This window comes from Elephas maximus, chromosome 6, assembly GCF_024166365.1.
Source record: "Elephas maximus indicus isolate mEleMax1 chromosome 6, mEleMax1 primary haplotype, whole genome shotgun sequence".
In the NCBI taxonomy this organism is placed as follows: Eukaryota; Metazoa; Chordata; class Mammalia; order Proboscidea; family Elephantidae; genus Elephas; species Elephas maximus.
The window spans coordinates 86,648,777-86,664,815 of NC_064824.1; the positions used below are offsets into that span (position 1 = coordinate 86,648,777).

The 16,039-nt window shown below is 37.5% G+C and overlaps 1 protein-coding gene across 18 annotated transcripts in view; it reads left to right on the forward strand.

Annotated features, from left to right (window-relative positions):
- The window catches only part of GULP1 (GULP PTB domain containing engulfment adaptor 1), a 319,288-nt gene that overhangs the window by 268,993 nt on the left and 34,256 nt on the right, over nt 1-16,039 (forward strand). For 16 of the 18 annotated variants that reach the window (XM_049887639.1, XM_049887638.1, XM_049887637.1 and 13 more), the window contains 3 exons: nt 12,993-13,109; nt 13,303-13,383; nt 13,793-13,885. In XM_049887639.1, the coding sequence (XP_049743596.1) occupies nt 12,993-13,109; nt 13,303-13,383; nt 13,793-13,885 (291 nt within the window). The remainder of the gene's footprint in view (nt 1-12,992; nt 13,110-13,302; nt 13,384-13,792; nt 13,886-16,039) is intronic. The other 2 variants (XM_049887649.1, XM_049887653.1) reach the window with 1 other exon arrangement.

The following is a 16,039-nucleotide window of genomic DNA, read 5'->3' on the forward strand; positions in this document are numbered from 1 at the left end:
CAATTTCAGCAACATTATTGGCTCGGACTAGAAATAGAACTTAATTCATTTATTTGCCTTTTTTTTTTTTAACTGTCAAAAATAGCAAAGGACTAATATTATTATACTATCCTGGGTGTCACACATGTTTAAGCCCTCAACTACTAACAGAAAGGTTGGTTGTTTGAACCCACTCACAGGTGCCTTGGATGACAGGCCAAGTAATCTGCTCCCAAAAGATCATAGCCTTGAAAACCCTGTGGAGTAGTTCTACTCTGCACATATGGGGTCTCCATGAGTCAGAACTGACACAACAACAACTGACAACAACAATATTTCATTTTTTTCCCAGATATAAAAGTATGTGAGCTCCTGGAGGACAAGGACATTTTCATTTGCCTTTTTTTTTTATTTTATTTAAGTCCTATATTGGGTGGACAATAGATGCTCAATAAATTTTTTCCTTAAGGAAAAAATCATGTAGAAAATTTTACAAAAAAAGGAAAAGTAGAGCAAGTCATTATCTCTGCCTTTTACCCTAGGCTGTAGTTGTTGTTATCTGCCATCGAGTCGATCCTCAATGTATGGCAACTTCATGCATAATGGGACATAATGCTACCTGTCCTGCATCACCCCAGGTTCAACTGTAGATTGAAAGGTTGTGATGTTTTCATTGGTTGATTTTGGATGTAGATCACCAGGCTTTTCTTCCTATTCCATCTTCCTCTGGAAGCTCCCCTGAAACCCGTTTGGCATTGTAGCAACACACAAGCCTCCACTGACAGTCAAGTGGTAGTTGTGCATAAGGTCCATTGGCTAGGAATTGAACACAGGTCTCTCACTTGGAAGGTGAGAATTCTACCACTGAACCACCAATCTCATCTTTCAAACTGTAATGCTCTACAAAGAGAAAACTAATGTGTTAGTTGCTAAGCTGCTTGGGGTCAAATACTAAGAATTGATGACAATTATCAAACTGCTTATCAGAAAATTTTGTTTACTCATATGTAAACAATATTTTGTGCACAATAAGATATTTTATATGAATCTCAAGTTGGTTTTGAAATTTATCCTATTGAACGAATGCACTATATTTGCATGTTTCAGGTGCTTCTTAATCATGATTGCTTGAAAATGTTCTTCTGTCTTTGATTGAAAAGATTAAAATTGTTATTTGTTGAATATTTTCAATGTGGAGCCCTGGTGGCACAGTACTTAAGAGCTATGGCTGCTAACCAATAGGTCAACAGTTTGAATCTACCAGCTGCTCCTCGGAAACGCTATGGGGCAGTTCTACTCTGTCCTGTAGGTTCACTATGAGTCGGAATTGACTCAACAGCAATGGGCTTAGTTTTTGGTTAAGATAAAATAGGAGCCCTGGTGGTACAGCAGTTAAGAGCTCGGCTGCTAAACAAAAGGTCAACAGTTCAACCCCACCAGCCGCTTCTTGGAAACCCTATGGGCAGTTCTACTATGTCCTATCGGGTTGCTGTGCCCCAGAATTGACTCAAAAATAACCTTTTAAACTTGTGTCAAGCAACAAACCCAGTTGTCCTTCTTTCTTGCCTTACTCATAGAAATAGACTTCCTTGGAGTTCTTTGAAATGTTCTTAACCAGAGTGCATTATTAATACTAGCTTTCTTATAGATTTGTGCCACTTGTTTTGTCTTTCTTTCTTTGACTCCCATCCAAATTCATTACATAATAATGCACCTGAAAGACCAAGAACCCTATAAGGATTCAAACTAGGATTTCAAAGCCTGTTCATAGCCAGTCTGTGCAGTTAGTGGAGGAAAGCCAGAAGCACAGATCAGAAAAAGAGAAAATGCTGATTTGTTCAACCTGTTTTTCAAATAGATTGATAATGTGGCTTCTTTAGTATATGGTAAAGTTCTACTCTGTCCTATAAGGTCGATATGAGTTGGAAATGACTCGATGGCAACAGGTTTTCTTTGTTGTTGTTTTGGGGGGTTGGTATATTCCAGAACACTTAATTATGCTCATGTGGAGCCTGTACATGGTTCAAGAGGCAGTTGTCAGAACAGAACAAGCGAATACTATGTAGTTTAAGATCGGAAAAGGTACGTAGCAGGGTTGTATCCTTTCACCTTATTTGTTCAATCTGTATGCTAAACAAATAATCGAGAAGCTGGAATATATATAGAAGAACCCAGCATCAGGACTAGAGGAAGACTCATCAACAACCTGTAATATGCAGGTGGCACAACTTGACTTGAAACACTTACTTTTGAAGGTATGAATTCACTAATACCTTTAGTATGGATTACACCTGAAAGTGAAGAAAATGAAAATTCTTACAACTGGGCAAATAAACATCATCATGATAAGCTGTAAAGAAATTTCATTCTACTTGGATCAACAATCAATGCCATAAAAGCAGCATTTGAGAAATTAAACATTGTATTGCATTGAGCAAATCTGTGGCAAAAGGCATCTTTAAAAAACTTAAAAAGCAAAGATGTCACTTTGATGACTAAGATGCCCCTGACTCAAGCCATGGTATTATCAATCACCTCTTATGCATATGGAAACTGGACAATGAAAAGAAAGACCAAAGGAGAATTAACACATTTGAATTGTGTCTTTAGTGAAGAGTATTGAATATACCATGGACTGCTGAGAGAACAAGCAAATCAATCTTGGAGGAAGTTCAGATGGAATACTTCTGCGAAGGGAGAATGTTGAAACTTCATCTCGATTACTTTGAACACATCGTCAGTTAGAACCAATTACTAGAAAAGGACGTCATGTTTGATAAAGCAGAGGATCAGCAAAAAAAGAGGGAAACTCTCCATGAGTTGGATTAACACCATAGCTGCAACAGTGTCTCAGACATACCAAAGATTGTGAGGATGGTGCAGGAACTGGCCAATGTTTTGTTCTGTTATACTCAAGATCACCATGAGTTGAAGCCAACTTCACAACAAGTAACAACAACAACAAGAAGTACGTATCCCTGACTATCTGTAAAACTTGATGAGTGTTATCTACATGCATGCAGCAAAATGTGTTAACAAATGCCCAGACCCCTGCTTCAACAGCCAATAAGTAATCTAGGACTATGCAGCTATCTAATACAATGGCTCTTGAAGTATGACAGGTTTCAGACTAGAATTCCAGTCCTTGGGTCATTTGCTTAATTTGAGTGCATAACTTCTTAGACATGGCTGTATTTCTTTTAATTTTGTGTTGCACCACACGTGGGCTATTCCTACTGCCACCAAAATTAGTGATCTTAAGGCTATCACTACCAGAGAAACTATGGGGAAAGCTTGTGGCAATGGAGAGTTGCAGCTAGCCTGGTTTGTGGCGTCAGCTACTTGGAGGGCTCTGCTGCTGAGTAAAAATCTATTGGAATTTTGAACCCAACTCAAGTGCAAGAAATATTGTCCAGGGTCACACGAAGGAAGGCTTGTGGTAAGGGAAGTCATTTGATTTCCCTGCAGACCCACCAAGTTCCTTCTATTTCCTGTATTCTCTGTGCTCCTATGAAGGTAAGTTTGTGTGACTTAATGCAATTCCAGATGGTGTTAATAGGAGTATATGATGTTACAGTCAAATAAGAGCTTGCCTGCTATCCACTTTGCATTCAACACCAGCGTTAACTAAATTGTTTATGGGCTCAGCCCACTGTTGCCCACAAAGTTGTGAGATTAGCTTTTGGATATTTTTGTTGGATGCTGATGACTGATGGAATAAGGTCATCTTGATAAGTGAGTTTTATGGGGGAGGCTTGGCCAGGGGAGAAGTACTATCTTAGTTATCTAGTGCTGCTATAACAAAAATACTACAAGTAGATGGCTTTAGCAAGCAGAGATTTATTCTCTCATAATCTAGGAGGCTAGAAGTCCAAATTCAGGGTGCCACCTCTAGGGAAAAGCTTTCTCCCTCTGTTGGCTCTGGGGGAAGGTCCTTACCATCAGTCTTCCTCTGGTCTAAGAGCATCTCAGTGCAGGGACCCCAGATGCAAAGAATGTGCTCCCCTTCTGGTTCTTCATTCTTGGTGGCATGAGGTCCCCCTCCTCTCTGCTCAATTCTTTCTTTTTATATCTCAAAAGAGATTGACTAAAGATACAACCTAATCCTGTAGATTGAGTCCTGCTCATTAACACAACAGCCTCATTAACATCATAGAGGTTAGGATTTATAACACATAGGATAATCACATCAGATCACAAAATGATGGACAACCACACAATACTGGGAATCATGGCCTAACGAAGTTGACACACGTTTTTGGGGGTACGCAATTCAATCCATAGCAAGTTATTAACTTATGTGTACTAAGATCAGGTTGAAGAAGCAAGTTCAGCATGAGGTTGGATTTGCTCTCTTATATATTCCCGGGGCTAAGGCTATATGCATGTTTGGTTTGGTGGTCAGTTGTGTGTCCCTTCTCATTTGGATTGGTGTACATTCATGATTGAGTTCTCTGCTGATGGCCAATAGTAAATGGCATCTGTGTTTCTTTAAGTGTAGAATACATTTTTCAGATTTTCTCAGTGGTTTTATAAAAATTGTTAGTTTAGCAGTGCACCAAAGTAGGTCCTGAATTATAGGGTCCTCAATTTTTTTTTTTTTTTTCATGGGTGGGCCAAGTAATTTCAAAAATAGACATTTGGCCCATTTCTCCTCATTCATGGCAGCGTTGCTGTGTTTCAGTTGGGTACCACCTGCTCCATCATTTCTGTTCCAGGAGAAACTTTTCTCGGGCAGCAATTTCTCTGCTTTAGTATTCACAGAGGTGGCCCCTTGGGAGATGGCAGTGTGACTACATCAATTAATTTCTTCTCAGGTTAACTTTCTTTGGGGATCTCTGTCTTTTTTTCTATCTCTGATAATATGAAACAGATTTTTGAGAGGGACCTTGGCAGCACAGTGGTTAAGTGTTCGGCTCTTAATCAAACGTCGGCAGTTTGAATCCACCAGCCACTCCTTGGAAACCCTATGGGGCAATTCTACTCTATCCTATAAGGTTGTTATGAGTTGGAATCGATTCAACGGCAATGGGTTTGGGTGGGTTTTTTTTTTTTTTTTTTTTTTTGAGGATTTATCAAAGGACTCCTCACAAGATTATTATTGGAGGTCAGTCTTCCTCAAATACTTTCCAAACCCTTATTAATTGTGGTTTTGGTAAGCCCATAATTTTTTTTAATAAATATAAGCAAGTAGTTACCAATTTAGGTGGAGAAACTCCTATGCAGACAGTGGTTAGATTTCTCCATGGTATTGAGTATGTTTTTTGTGAGAATTGTCTTTGCTAACACAAAGAGTATGATTGTTTACTGTAGGCAGCCAGCCTTGCAATTGTTGTAGAGCCTGCTTCCTTTGAGTATTATGTAAAACTACAGTTTTTATTGTGAAAATGTTAGGTTTGGGAAAATTCCTAAGCTGGTTTTAGTCCCTGACTTTTTAGACCTGCCTTGGCCTTTTCTTTTTTTTTTTTTTTTTTGGCCTAAGTAATATAATGTTGTATACATTGCTTTCCATGTCTATATTGATTAGAGCCAGGGAAGAGATCCATGGTAATATTCCCTTGGTCACTTTGTTAATGCATTTTTTTTCTGCCTCAATAATTAGGATTTGCGTTAGAGTAGGAGAGAGAATATTATAATGAACAGGAAAAGAGGCCAGTAGTTGTAGAGGTGTACATTGTTGGCAGGCTTTATATTTACTGGTATTCCATGGATTAGTAAGGCTCAATATTTTAGTCTTACAACCATATAAGCTCTGTTAGTATCGGCTTTGGATTAAAGCATTTTTAATTTGATTGTACCAGTCGTATCTTCGTTATTATACTGGTACACAATATTTGGGGGCATTTTTAAAATGAGACTCAATTAGCAGCAGCCCATTGGGGTTTTTGTTTTATGGCATTAGTTAATAATAGTAGGTTTCATCTAATTTGAGGTAAAAGTTGGCCCTAGGGCTTAGAAGGCACTTATGAGTCACAAGGAGTATTACAGAGTCTGGCTTAGCCGGAAGTGGTGGTACATAAAGGATGAGGAGTGCTGAGCCTAATTTTAACATTGATGGATATATTCAGAGTTAACTAGCCTGAATAACGAGCAGTGTGGTCCTCAGTCTCACTTTTGTGGTGTGTTGCCCTGTGAGCGGCATGTGGCATTGTGTTTCTAGACATATCTATTTACTAACTTGGCTTAGATTTCCAGAGCCAGAGTAATCCACCAATGTACATGTAGTCAACGGTGGCCTGGGTAAGGCCTCCATATGTGTGGCAGAAGCACTGAAATAAAATACAACAACAACAAAAACCACTACCATCAAGTCAATTATTATTCACAATGATCCCATGTATTGAAGAGTAGAACTGTGCTTCATAGGATTTCCATAGCTGTGACCTTTTGGGAGCAGAACTTCAGGTCTTTCTTCTGAGATGCCTCTGGGTGGGTTCAAACTGCCAACGTTCTGGTTAGTAATTGAGTGCGTAACTGTTCGTGTGACTCAGGGACTGCCAATAAAAGTCAGAGGTCATCAGGGGCCAGCAGAGGGGATCTGACTATTCCCTGTGTATTACCCAAATGGTGTTTCCTAGTCCAAGAATGATCAACTCCATCTCTTTGATGTCAGGAATGGGTCCTGGTTTGTCTCACAACACCTTTGAAGGAGCCTTTGTCTCCAGATGGTAGTGGGTCATTTGCCTGGCTTGTACTCAATGATAAATGACATAGAATGAGGTTGGTCCCAGAATCAACAGTCTACAAGAGGTCCTCATTGGCATCAAAAGGAAAATGGTTAGGCTCTGAATTTTCTGTAAGGAGAAAGGAAAGGTGAAAGTACTAGGCGAGTCTTCCTTTGCTATGGGAGGCAGTGCTAGGGTTCCCATATCCATAAAAACAAGTAATTGTGTTACGTTGGGCATTGGGGTATGCACCCACAGCATTCAAAGAGTTCTGTTAGTGGCCTCCTATTTTGTAACACATTTAAATCTGGTGTGGTTATGCCATACTGAAGTGAGTTTAGAGTGATTAGGAGGACTATTGGGAGTGCTTTTGTCCATTTGGGAGACATTGCTTTCCAAGTTCCCTTAGTCCCTGTTTTAAAATTCCACAATGGAGTTCTCTGATACTGGCTGTTGTAGGGAGATAAACCCATTGCTGTTGAGTCAATTCCGACTCATAGCGACAGGGTAGAACTGCCCCACAGAGTTTCCAAGGCTATAATCTTTACAGAAGGAGACTGCCACATCTTTCTCTCATAGAGCAGCTGGTGGGTTTGAACTGCCAACCTTTTGGTTAGTAGCTGAGCATTTAACCACTGCACCACCAGGGCAATAAGGGTAGGTGAAATACCCAGGCAATATTATATCATAATGCTCATTGCTATGTCTGTTTTGTGGTGAAGTGAGAACCCTGACCTAATTGTATAATTTGTGGAACCCCCCAAGGACTATAAGAGATGTTTAGTTAAGCTTTCTATATCCTCGTGGAGGTTGTTGCCTTGCACGGGTAGGCCCGGAAGAGGCCAGTATAGCTACTACATTGTTCAGGCATTTTTAGTGGCTCCTGCCACTGCAAAAAGAGGCCCAGTGAGGCCTATTTGACAATTTTTGTGTGGCCCTTTCCGTCTGTGAAGAGGTAGGGTAGTTCATTTCATAGCTCTAGGGACATCCCCTCTTGCAGGAGATTTTAGTGGTTTGGTTAGTTCATGGGCTTTGGTATTGTATTACACCTCCTCTGTGTCTTGTATAGTGTATGCCAAGGTGTGGTGTACCAGGAGGAGGTGAGTGGGGCCAGTTCAGCAACTTTTTCCCACATCTCTTCGCTCCAAATGTTCTAGCCATGTATTTTCCAGCCTTGGCTTTGCCAAAGTTCTGACCAAGTAGCTAACCATTTAGCCACTGACCAAGAGTTGGTAAAAATAGGAAAATATTTTTCAAGGACATACTCTGTTATTAGGACTTGCATGTAATTCAGTGCACTGAGCACTTTGGTCTATGCTGTATGAACACTGGAGTATTTGAATAGGGCTTTCCATTGTCTGGCTCCCTTATTTTCTGTGCTTTTCCCATCAATAAAGACCATCGTTCTTCCTGTTTTGAAAGTGCTGACCAGCCTTCTTCCAGCCCCCAGTGTGCAAGGGGTGGGAGATTTTTGGGTGAGTTTGGTGAGTTAAATTCAGCAGCAGGGTATGTGGTTAATTCCTCATGGAGTTTTGATACTTTGGTTGGGTTATGTTTAGCTCAGTTCTGCAAATACAATTTCCATTTTATTAAGGGGACTTCTCTTGCTTTCCTGATTTAAAGAGGTCTTTTTCCATTACCCAAGGCATGATTGGAATCTTGGTTCAGAGGGTAATTGACTCTTCCGGTAAGGGCTTTGGTTTCAATAAGTGACCAGTATGCCTCCAGGAGTTGCCTCTCCAGAGGCAAAAAATCTTTAGGCTGGATCTGTAAACATTGCACCTTTAGCCCATAGGCAGGCATTTGCCTACCTATTCTATTCAGAGGCAAATTTAGGGGTGGCTGAAACTTACAGTTATAAATCTTATCCTCCAGGCACTAATGGGAGACTCACTGCCATTGTCTCTTTCAATCTTAGCAGCCGTAGCTCACCATAGCTCTTAACCACTGCATCACCAGAACTCCTTAACCTGCCTGGTGTTTATTATTGTTTAGGTCCCCACTGAAAAGTGAAGGATTTACAGGTGAGTCAACAAATAGGGGACAGCAAGTAACGGAGGTGGTGAATGTGTTGGTACCAGAATCCAAACATTCCTACCAGATGCTGGGCTTCCTTTACTGATGTGGGAATCTGAGTTCCAAACACGACCCAAAATTTCAGGGTGTGAAGAGCTCTGTACCTTGTGTGGGGTGATTGCGCAACCCCTCTGAGTAAGGCATTTACTCATGGTTTTGATGATTTTGACAAGGGTGAAAAAGCAACGCAATAGAGAAAAGAGCCTTTCAACAAATTTTGCTGGTGCAGTTGAGCCTCCATAGGCGTATGTAATACACCTTGACTGAAAGCTCATACCTTAGAAAAAAATTAGTTCAAAATGCATCACAGGCTGAAATGTAAAAGTATATAACTATAAAACTTGTTTGGAAAAATACAGGGAAAATCTTCAGAATCTGGGGCTAGGCAAAGAATCCCTAGACTTGACACCTGAAGCAGGATCCATAAATGGAAAAGTGATAGATTGAACTTCAAAAATAAAGTTTTTGCTCGCTGAAAGATTGGTTAAGGTGATAAGAAAGACTAGCTATGACTGGGAGAAAGTATTTGCAAACCATGTATCCAGCATCTTCAAAATATAAGACTAGAGTCTTCAAAATATAAGAGTCTCAAAACTCAATAGTAAAACAAACAAATACAAACTGTCATATTGGAAAATGACCCAAAGACATGAAGTAGGATTTCTCTGAAGAGGAAATACAGATGGCAAATAGCCCATGAACAGATGTTCAACATAAGTAGCCATTAAGAAAATGCAAACAAAATCATAATGAAATATCACTACACGACTCTCAGAATGGCTAAAATTAAATAATAATAAAAAAAAAGGATAACATCAAATGCTGGTGAGGATGAAAGAAACTGAATCACTCATGTGAGATAGTACAAACACTCAGGGCAAAAGTTGGTAGTTACATAAAAAACTAAACATGCAACCACCATATGATTCAGTTGGTTATTTATTCCACAGAAATGAAAACTTGTCTTCACACAAAAACCCACACACGTTTGTCTTTTTTTTTCTAAATAGAGCATTGTGTTTCTTGTGTGGAGAGCTAATGAAGCATGGAGATAATAACATGGACTTTGACATTAATGAGCTAGAAACTCAAATTCCTACTCTGTCATTTAGCATTTATTTGGGCAAATTATTTAATGTTTCTGAATCTTTGACTCTTCGTCTGTAAATTGAGAATAGCATCCATTTCACAGAATTGTTTACAATGTTAAATTAATTGAGAATATATACTTTAGTCTCTTACATAGAGTAGGCATGTAATATGTCACATTTTGATATTACTTATTAATAATATTTAACGTTTATTTTTAATGATATTATTATTGATAAAAGCAATATAACCAATATAACTGAACTGAATAAATAATGAGGAGTTTTAGGCTAACTAATTGCTCTTATAATCAAATTTTGATATGATTATACCTGTATGAAAAACCAAACCTGTTGCCGTTGAGTCAATTCCGACTCATAACGACTCTTATAGCATATGTAAATATGCATATTAAAATATATCTCAATATATGCAAAGCCCATAAAATGTGTCTGTAATGATACCCAAACTATGGTTTTTCCCTCCATGGAAGATGGAGGGGTCAGGATTAAGGTTGATAATTAAAGGAAACTTCAAGTGTATCTGTAATGTCTAAGGCCTTTAATGCCATTATTATAAACACATTCAGCAAATTAAAGGAAAAAGAAGGTAATAACAAGTAAGACACATTAGGATTTTGGCAGAAAAATAGAAAATATGAAAAAGCAAGAAAGAGGAAAGAGAGCTAGAGAATGGATCTTTAAAGCAGCTAGAGAAACAAGACACATTACATACAGAAGAAAAAAATAATATGAATAACAGCTGACTTTTCATCAATATCAGTAGAACTCATAGATATAATGACATCTTTAATGTGCTTAAAGCAAAAAGATGTCATAGCTGAATTGTATATCCATTGAAGACATCTTTCAAAACTTAACGCAAAATAAAACATTTTTTTGAGATAATTAAATTGAAGTAATTTATTGCTAATAGCTGGTGGGCTTGAACTGCAGGCCTTTTGGTTAGCAGCTGAGCTCTTAACCACTGTGCCACCAGGACTCCAACTGCACTACAAGAAAGTTCTTCAGGAAATGACACTAAGAGAAAATTTGAATATGCAGAAAGGGGGGAGAACAATAGAAATGATAAAAATTGTGGTTAAATTTAGAAGACTCTTTTGTTTTCTTCCAATGTGACAATTTAATTCTCTGTAGTATATGTCTTGAGTATCTGAGGATTTTAGTATATGTCTTGAGTATCTGAGGATAACTGTTGTCTTACCCAAGGAGCCCTGATGATGCAGTGGTTGAGTGCTTGGCTGCAAACCAAAAGGTTTAGAAATTCAAATCCACTAGCCACTCCTTGGAAACCCTATGGGGCAGTTTTACTCCATCCTGTAGGGTCACTATGGATGTTGGAATTGACTTTATGGCAATTTTTTTTTTTTTCTTATTCAAAGGGTACTTTGAACTCATAATTATAAAGGTAGAAAAAACAATTAAAAAATAATTTTACTGTAAAAAGTACTCAAAATTTTGAAAGTAGCAGCACAAAGAAAATCGTTATAAGTTCACAACCTAATATAACCACAGTTACTGTTTTTTAATAAAAACCAAAAACCCACTGCTGTCGAGTCGATTCCGACTCATAGCGACCCTATAGGACAGAGTAGAACAGCACCATACAGTTTCCAAGGAGCGCCTGGTGGATTCGAACTGCCAACCTCTTGGTTAGCAGCCATAGCACTAATATCACTCATAATTACAACATCTAACACTAGCAATTCCTTTCCATATAAGTACTTTCATTATGTTTGCATCACCAAGCACACATAATTTGGTATCTGGCATTTTCATTTATTTAATCTTCCTCATTGTGCCATTTTCTCTTTTTTACCAACTTTTTTTGATAAAAATGTCCTATATAATTTTATGCACATATCTTGAATATTTTTAGTTAACTGTGCTAAATACAAATATTCTTTTATGGCTAAAAGCCATCCTTGAGCAAACAGTAGAATATAAAAATGACAGTGTCAGAAATTTAAATAATCTAAGTAAAAAAAAAAAATTTTTTTTTTTTACTTAAGCCTTATTACACTGTTTATAGCGTATCACAAAAAAAGTATTTGGTTTTGCAGTAGATAAATCACGGCATTTTTAACATTTAACATATTACTGCTAGTGTTTCTATGAGCTGTTATTATTAAATCATTAATGCATTTAATAAAGTTTATGATGTCAATTAGGTAAATAATTTTTTTTTTAGTGTTTACTATGCTATAGGGTCACTATGAGTTGGAATTGACTCCATGGCTATGGGTTTTTGGTTTTTATATACAAGACTTTGTGATATCCATTGAGATGTAAATGGAGAATGAGCTGGTAGATTTATAATATGTGTGGCAGGTTCTAGTTGATAGATCAAAGATTATAAATTGTTTACCAAGCAAATCCAAATAACAGATACATTTTGTTCATTCAACAATGTATTTTTAAAAAACATGAACTGTTTACAATCACGTAAAACTGGGAGACGTCATTTAAAAATTCAGATTTATGACCTCATCTCACATATTGAAGATCTGACAACTTTAGACTGGAATTGCCCTTTTCCAGAAGCCAACAATAACTGGAATTGAGTAGCAGTTGCTCTATTTAGAAATGGCATACCTCAAGTTTTCCATAGATATCACCCAGCCAGCCTCATTCAAGTTACCTGTCTAGTTTAACAAACTCTCCTCATTAGGAAAGAGGAAATAAATAGCAAAGCAACAAGAGAAATTGCACTTGGCACTGTGCTTTCACTTAAAAAAAAAAAAAAACTAGTGCCATCGAGTCGTTTCCGACTCTTGGCGACCACACTTAAAAGGCGCTAAATACTTGAGCAACACAGAAAAACAAAGTAGGAAGAAAAACACTATGATATAAGCTGAGAAATTGACAACAGTCATTTAATTGCCATATCAAGACAACAGCTATTCATTTAATTGCCTTTTTTTTTCTTGTTTTCATGTTGTGGCAGGGTAGCCTACACCCAAAAGGCGTTGAATTGTTATGTTAGCATAGGCTACTTTGCTCATTTACTACATCTCTATCCCCAGCCATTGCCCCTTGAAGTACCTTGAAATATCCCATGTGAATGTCTTAAAAATCTCATGTAAATGTTTTTCCTTGGTTCAAAGAATGGTCTGATTATTATTACTAAAACGCAAATCATCTTTGTTTGAATTTTACAAAGGCTGAAGAGATAACTTTAACAATTGGCCAAGCATTCGACCTGGCATACAGGAAATTTCTAGAATCTGGAGGAAAAGATGTTGAAACAAGAAAACAGATTGCAGGGTTACAGAAAAGAGTGAGTAAACTAAGGTTGTTATTTCATATTTATGTGATGCTAAGTATAGGGAAACTTCGCATATCATCAAATTTAGAAGGCCTGCCATTAAATTTCCCCCACACTGATTGGAACTGCTTTCACTGTGTTCCTATAATTTTTCATTCCTGATCCCCTGCACAGTTTTAACCATTTTATATTGAATTCCCACAAGAACTTAGTGTTCTCATGTGACTTTGCTTCACTTCCTGATGCTTCTCATGGGGATCAGAGCAGCAGAAGCAGCAGATGCTGGGTAAGTGGTTTCCCATGCAGATCAGATTCCTTTGTAATTAAATTACACCCTTTCTCCACTCTCTTCACAATCATCATAACCACGTTTCACTCTTTTGCGGTTATACTCCAAGATTATGGGTATAGATTGCACAGTGCAACACAAAAACACAAAGATGAGGCATAGGAACATGAAATTTGCACACACATAAAAATATATATTTTTTAAATTTAATAACATGTCTTTTCGATGGCCTAGAATTCTCCAATATTTCTCAAGTTTTATCAGAAAACTTCTTCCCCTGTGCACAAAAGAGTATATAAGTATTTTAAATAACATGAAATCCTATTTATCAATGTAGACAATGTTGTGGCCAATATTTTCCAAGAAATAATTTCTGAAGGTTATTCAATAATCATTTCATTTTTAGATCCAAGACTTAGAAACAGAAAATATGGAACTCAAAAACAAGGTACAAGATTTGGAAAACCAGTTAAGAATAACCCAAGTATCAACATCTCCAGTAAGTATGTGTAATACGTGAACACCTCTGGATCATTAGCTCTGCAATATTTTAAATAATAACCAGCAATTTAAAACGAAGCACTGATAAAGATGAAAGCTGGCAAACAAATTTAATTTAAAAAAAAAGAAAAAGAATGACCTAGGTAGTTCCAACTAGAAATGTTGCTCCAAGTAACTCTTTTCCCTTAAGTTTTTTTTTTTTTTTTAAATAATTCAGTCATCAGTTTGTTCTTAACTTTTAATATGCTTGTTTTTTTCTGTCTGTGGCATAGTCTTTCTTTCATTCCTATTGATTACTGTTTAAGGTTAGATTTAATGGCCCATGTCTGCTCTACCCCTGGAGTGCTGGACTTCACTGTAGGAATAGGAAGTGGGCTGTTACCAAGACCAGGTTTGGTTTATTATGTTACACAGCAAGGTTTCCTACTGGGAATGAGGCAGTTATATTTGAGACATTAAAATAAGTGGTAGTCTCTGCAGACAACATTCAAATATTTATAGTTAAATTATTTACTTCTGAGTTATCATAGTTTTAAAATCTTTTTGCTGGTATCATGTACAATGCTATTATTACGTGATTCTGGCTTAAGAGTGTTTTTTTTTTTTTTTTTTTTTTTGAGGAAGAGGTGAGATTTAAAACAGTTTTTCTAGACAAAATATATTGAGTTTTTTTTATCTGTTTGGATCATCTGTACTACTGATAGTCTCCAAGTATATTTTAATCTACATTTTGAAACTATTTAATGTGTAATTTATGGCATGATATTAAGGAGCTCTGGTGGCACAGTGGTTAAAGCGCTGGGCTGCTAACCAAAAGGTCAGCAGTTCAAACCCACCAGCTGCTCTGCAGGAAGAAGATGTGGCTGTCTGCTTCCATAAAGATTAAAGATTACAGCCTTGAAAACCCTATGGGGCAGTTCTACTCTGTTCTGTAGAGCCACTATGAGTCAGAATCAAAACTATGATTTTGATATTTGCAAACTTTCGAAAAAGATTTTGTTGTGAATTATCGTTTGCAAGTCCATTTTGGGGTTAATCCCTAGGCTAACTCAGTGAAACTCTATCTCATACGAGAGTATTTCATCAGTTCCTCACAGTGAAGAAGAATGCTTCTATAAGAAGTTGCATTCAGGGTTTCAAACTTGGTGTGTCCAGCAAACAGGTCTAAAAATGTTCTTTCCTCTAGACTCACCTTTTTCATCTTCCACACTGCTTAGCATATGGCTTGTAGCAGTGTAGCAGATATGATTCAGATGAAAGAGGTTGCAAATGAGGTACCTATGTACCTGTGTTACGTGCAATGAGATCCTGGAGCATCCTTTTTAGGCTCTGGCTTTATTATACATTTTTTTCTGTTTTTCTCTTCACAGCCATCACTATTTGATTCTCACCAGGATTACTATTTTTTCTAGACTCTTTAAGGGTTTCACCTTGAGCTATGCTGCTGGAGACAAAAAATAGAAGTATAAAGATAAACAACAGGGAAGTGACACTTTCACACAGTCTTCATAAGATAGCTGTGCCTGGAATTCAGGAACTTTGCTTCAGCTGTTGTGTTGACAAAGGAACCAAATATGATCCACCACATTTTGAATGAAAACCAAAGCTTGTTCATTGTGTGTCTTATTTTTCTGAGGAAGGAGAATTAAGGATATCATGTTGAGGGACAAAGTAGATTTTGGAAGAAGAGATAAGTTTGGGACATGTTGTTTCAACTAGCATCCACTTATTTTTTCTCCCCAAAGCAGACACTGCCTTGAGATAATACTGAGGCAGCTGAGAAGAACCTGGGTCAGGGCTGAGGTTTATGAGTGCGCATTGGGGAACTCACATGGTTACCAGTTCAGCTTCAGAAATGGAAAAGAGCAGCAAGGTTGAAGAGATGACCCTTACTTCAGTTTCTTTGACCATCTGAGATGACCATTCTAAGAAGTGAGCATGAAAGTTGATATGCAAGTGATACACATACTGTCCATGACTATATTAATTTAATCAGAAATTCTCGTTATTTGAGTCACTATTGTAAAAACTCTAAAATTATTAAAATAGCCAGTTATTAAATGGATTAGTTCTCCTGAAGTGAAGTCATTTAATAATTAGTACAGGCATTGTGTTCATCTCAGTACTATCTTTCTGAACAGAAATGCTTCGA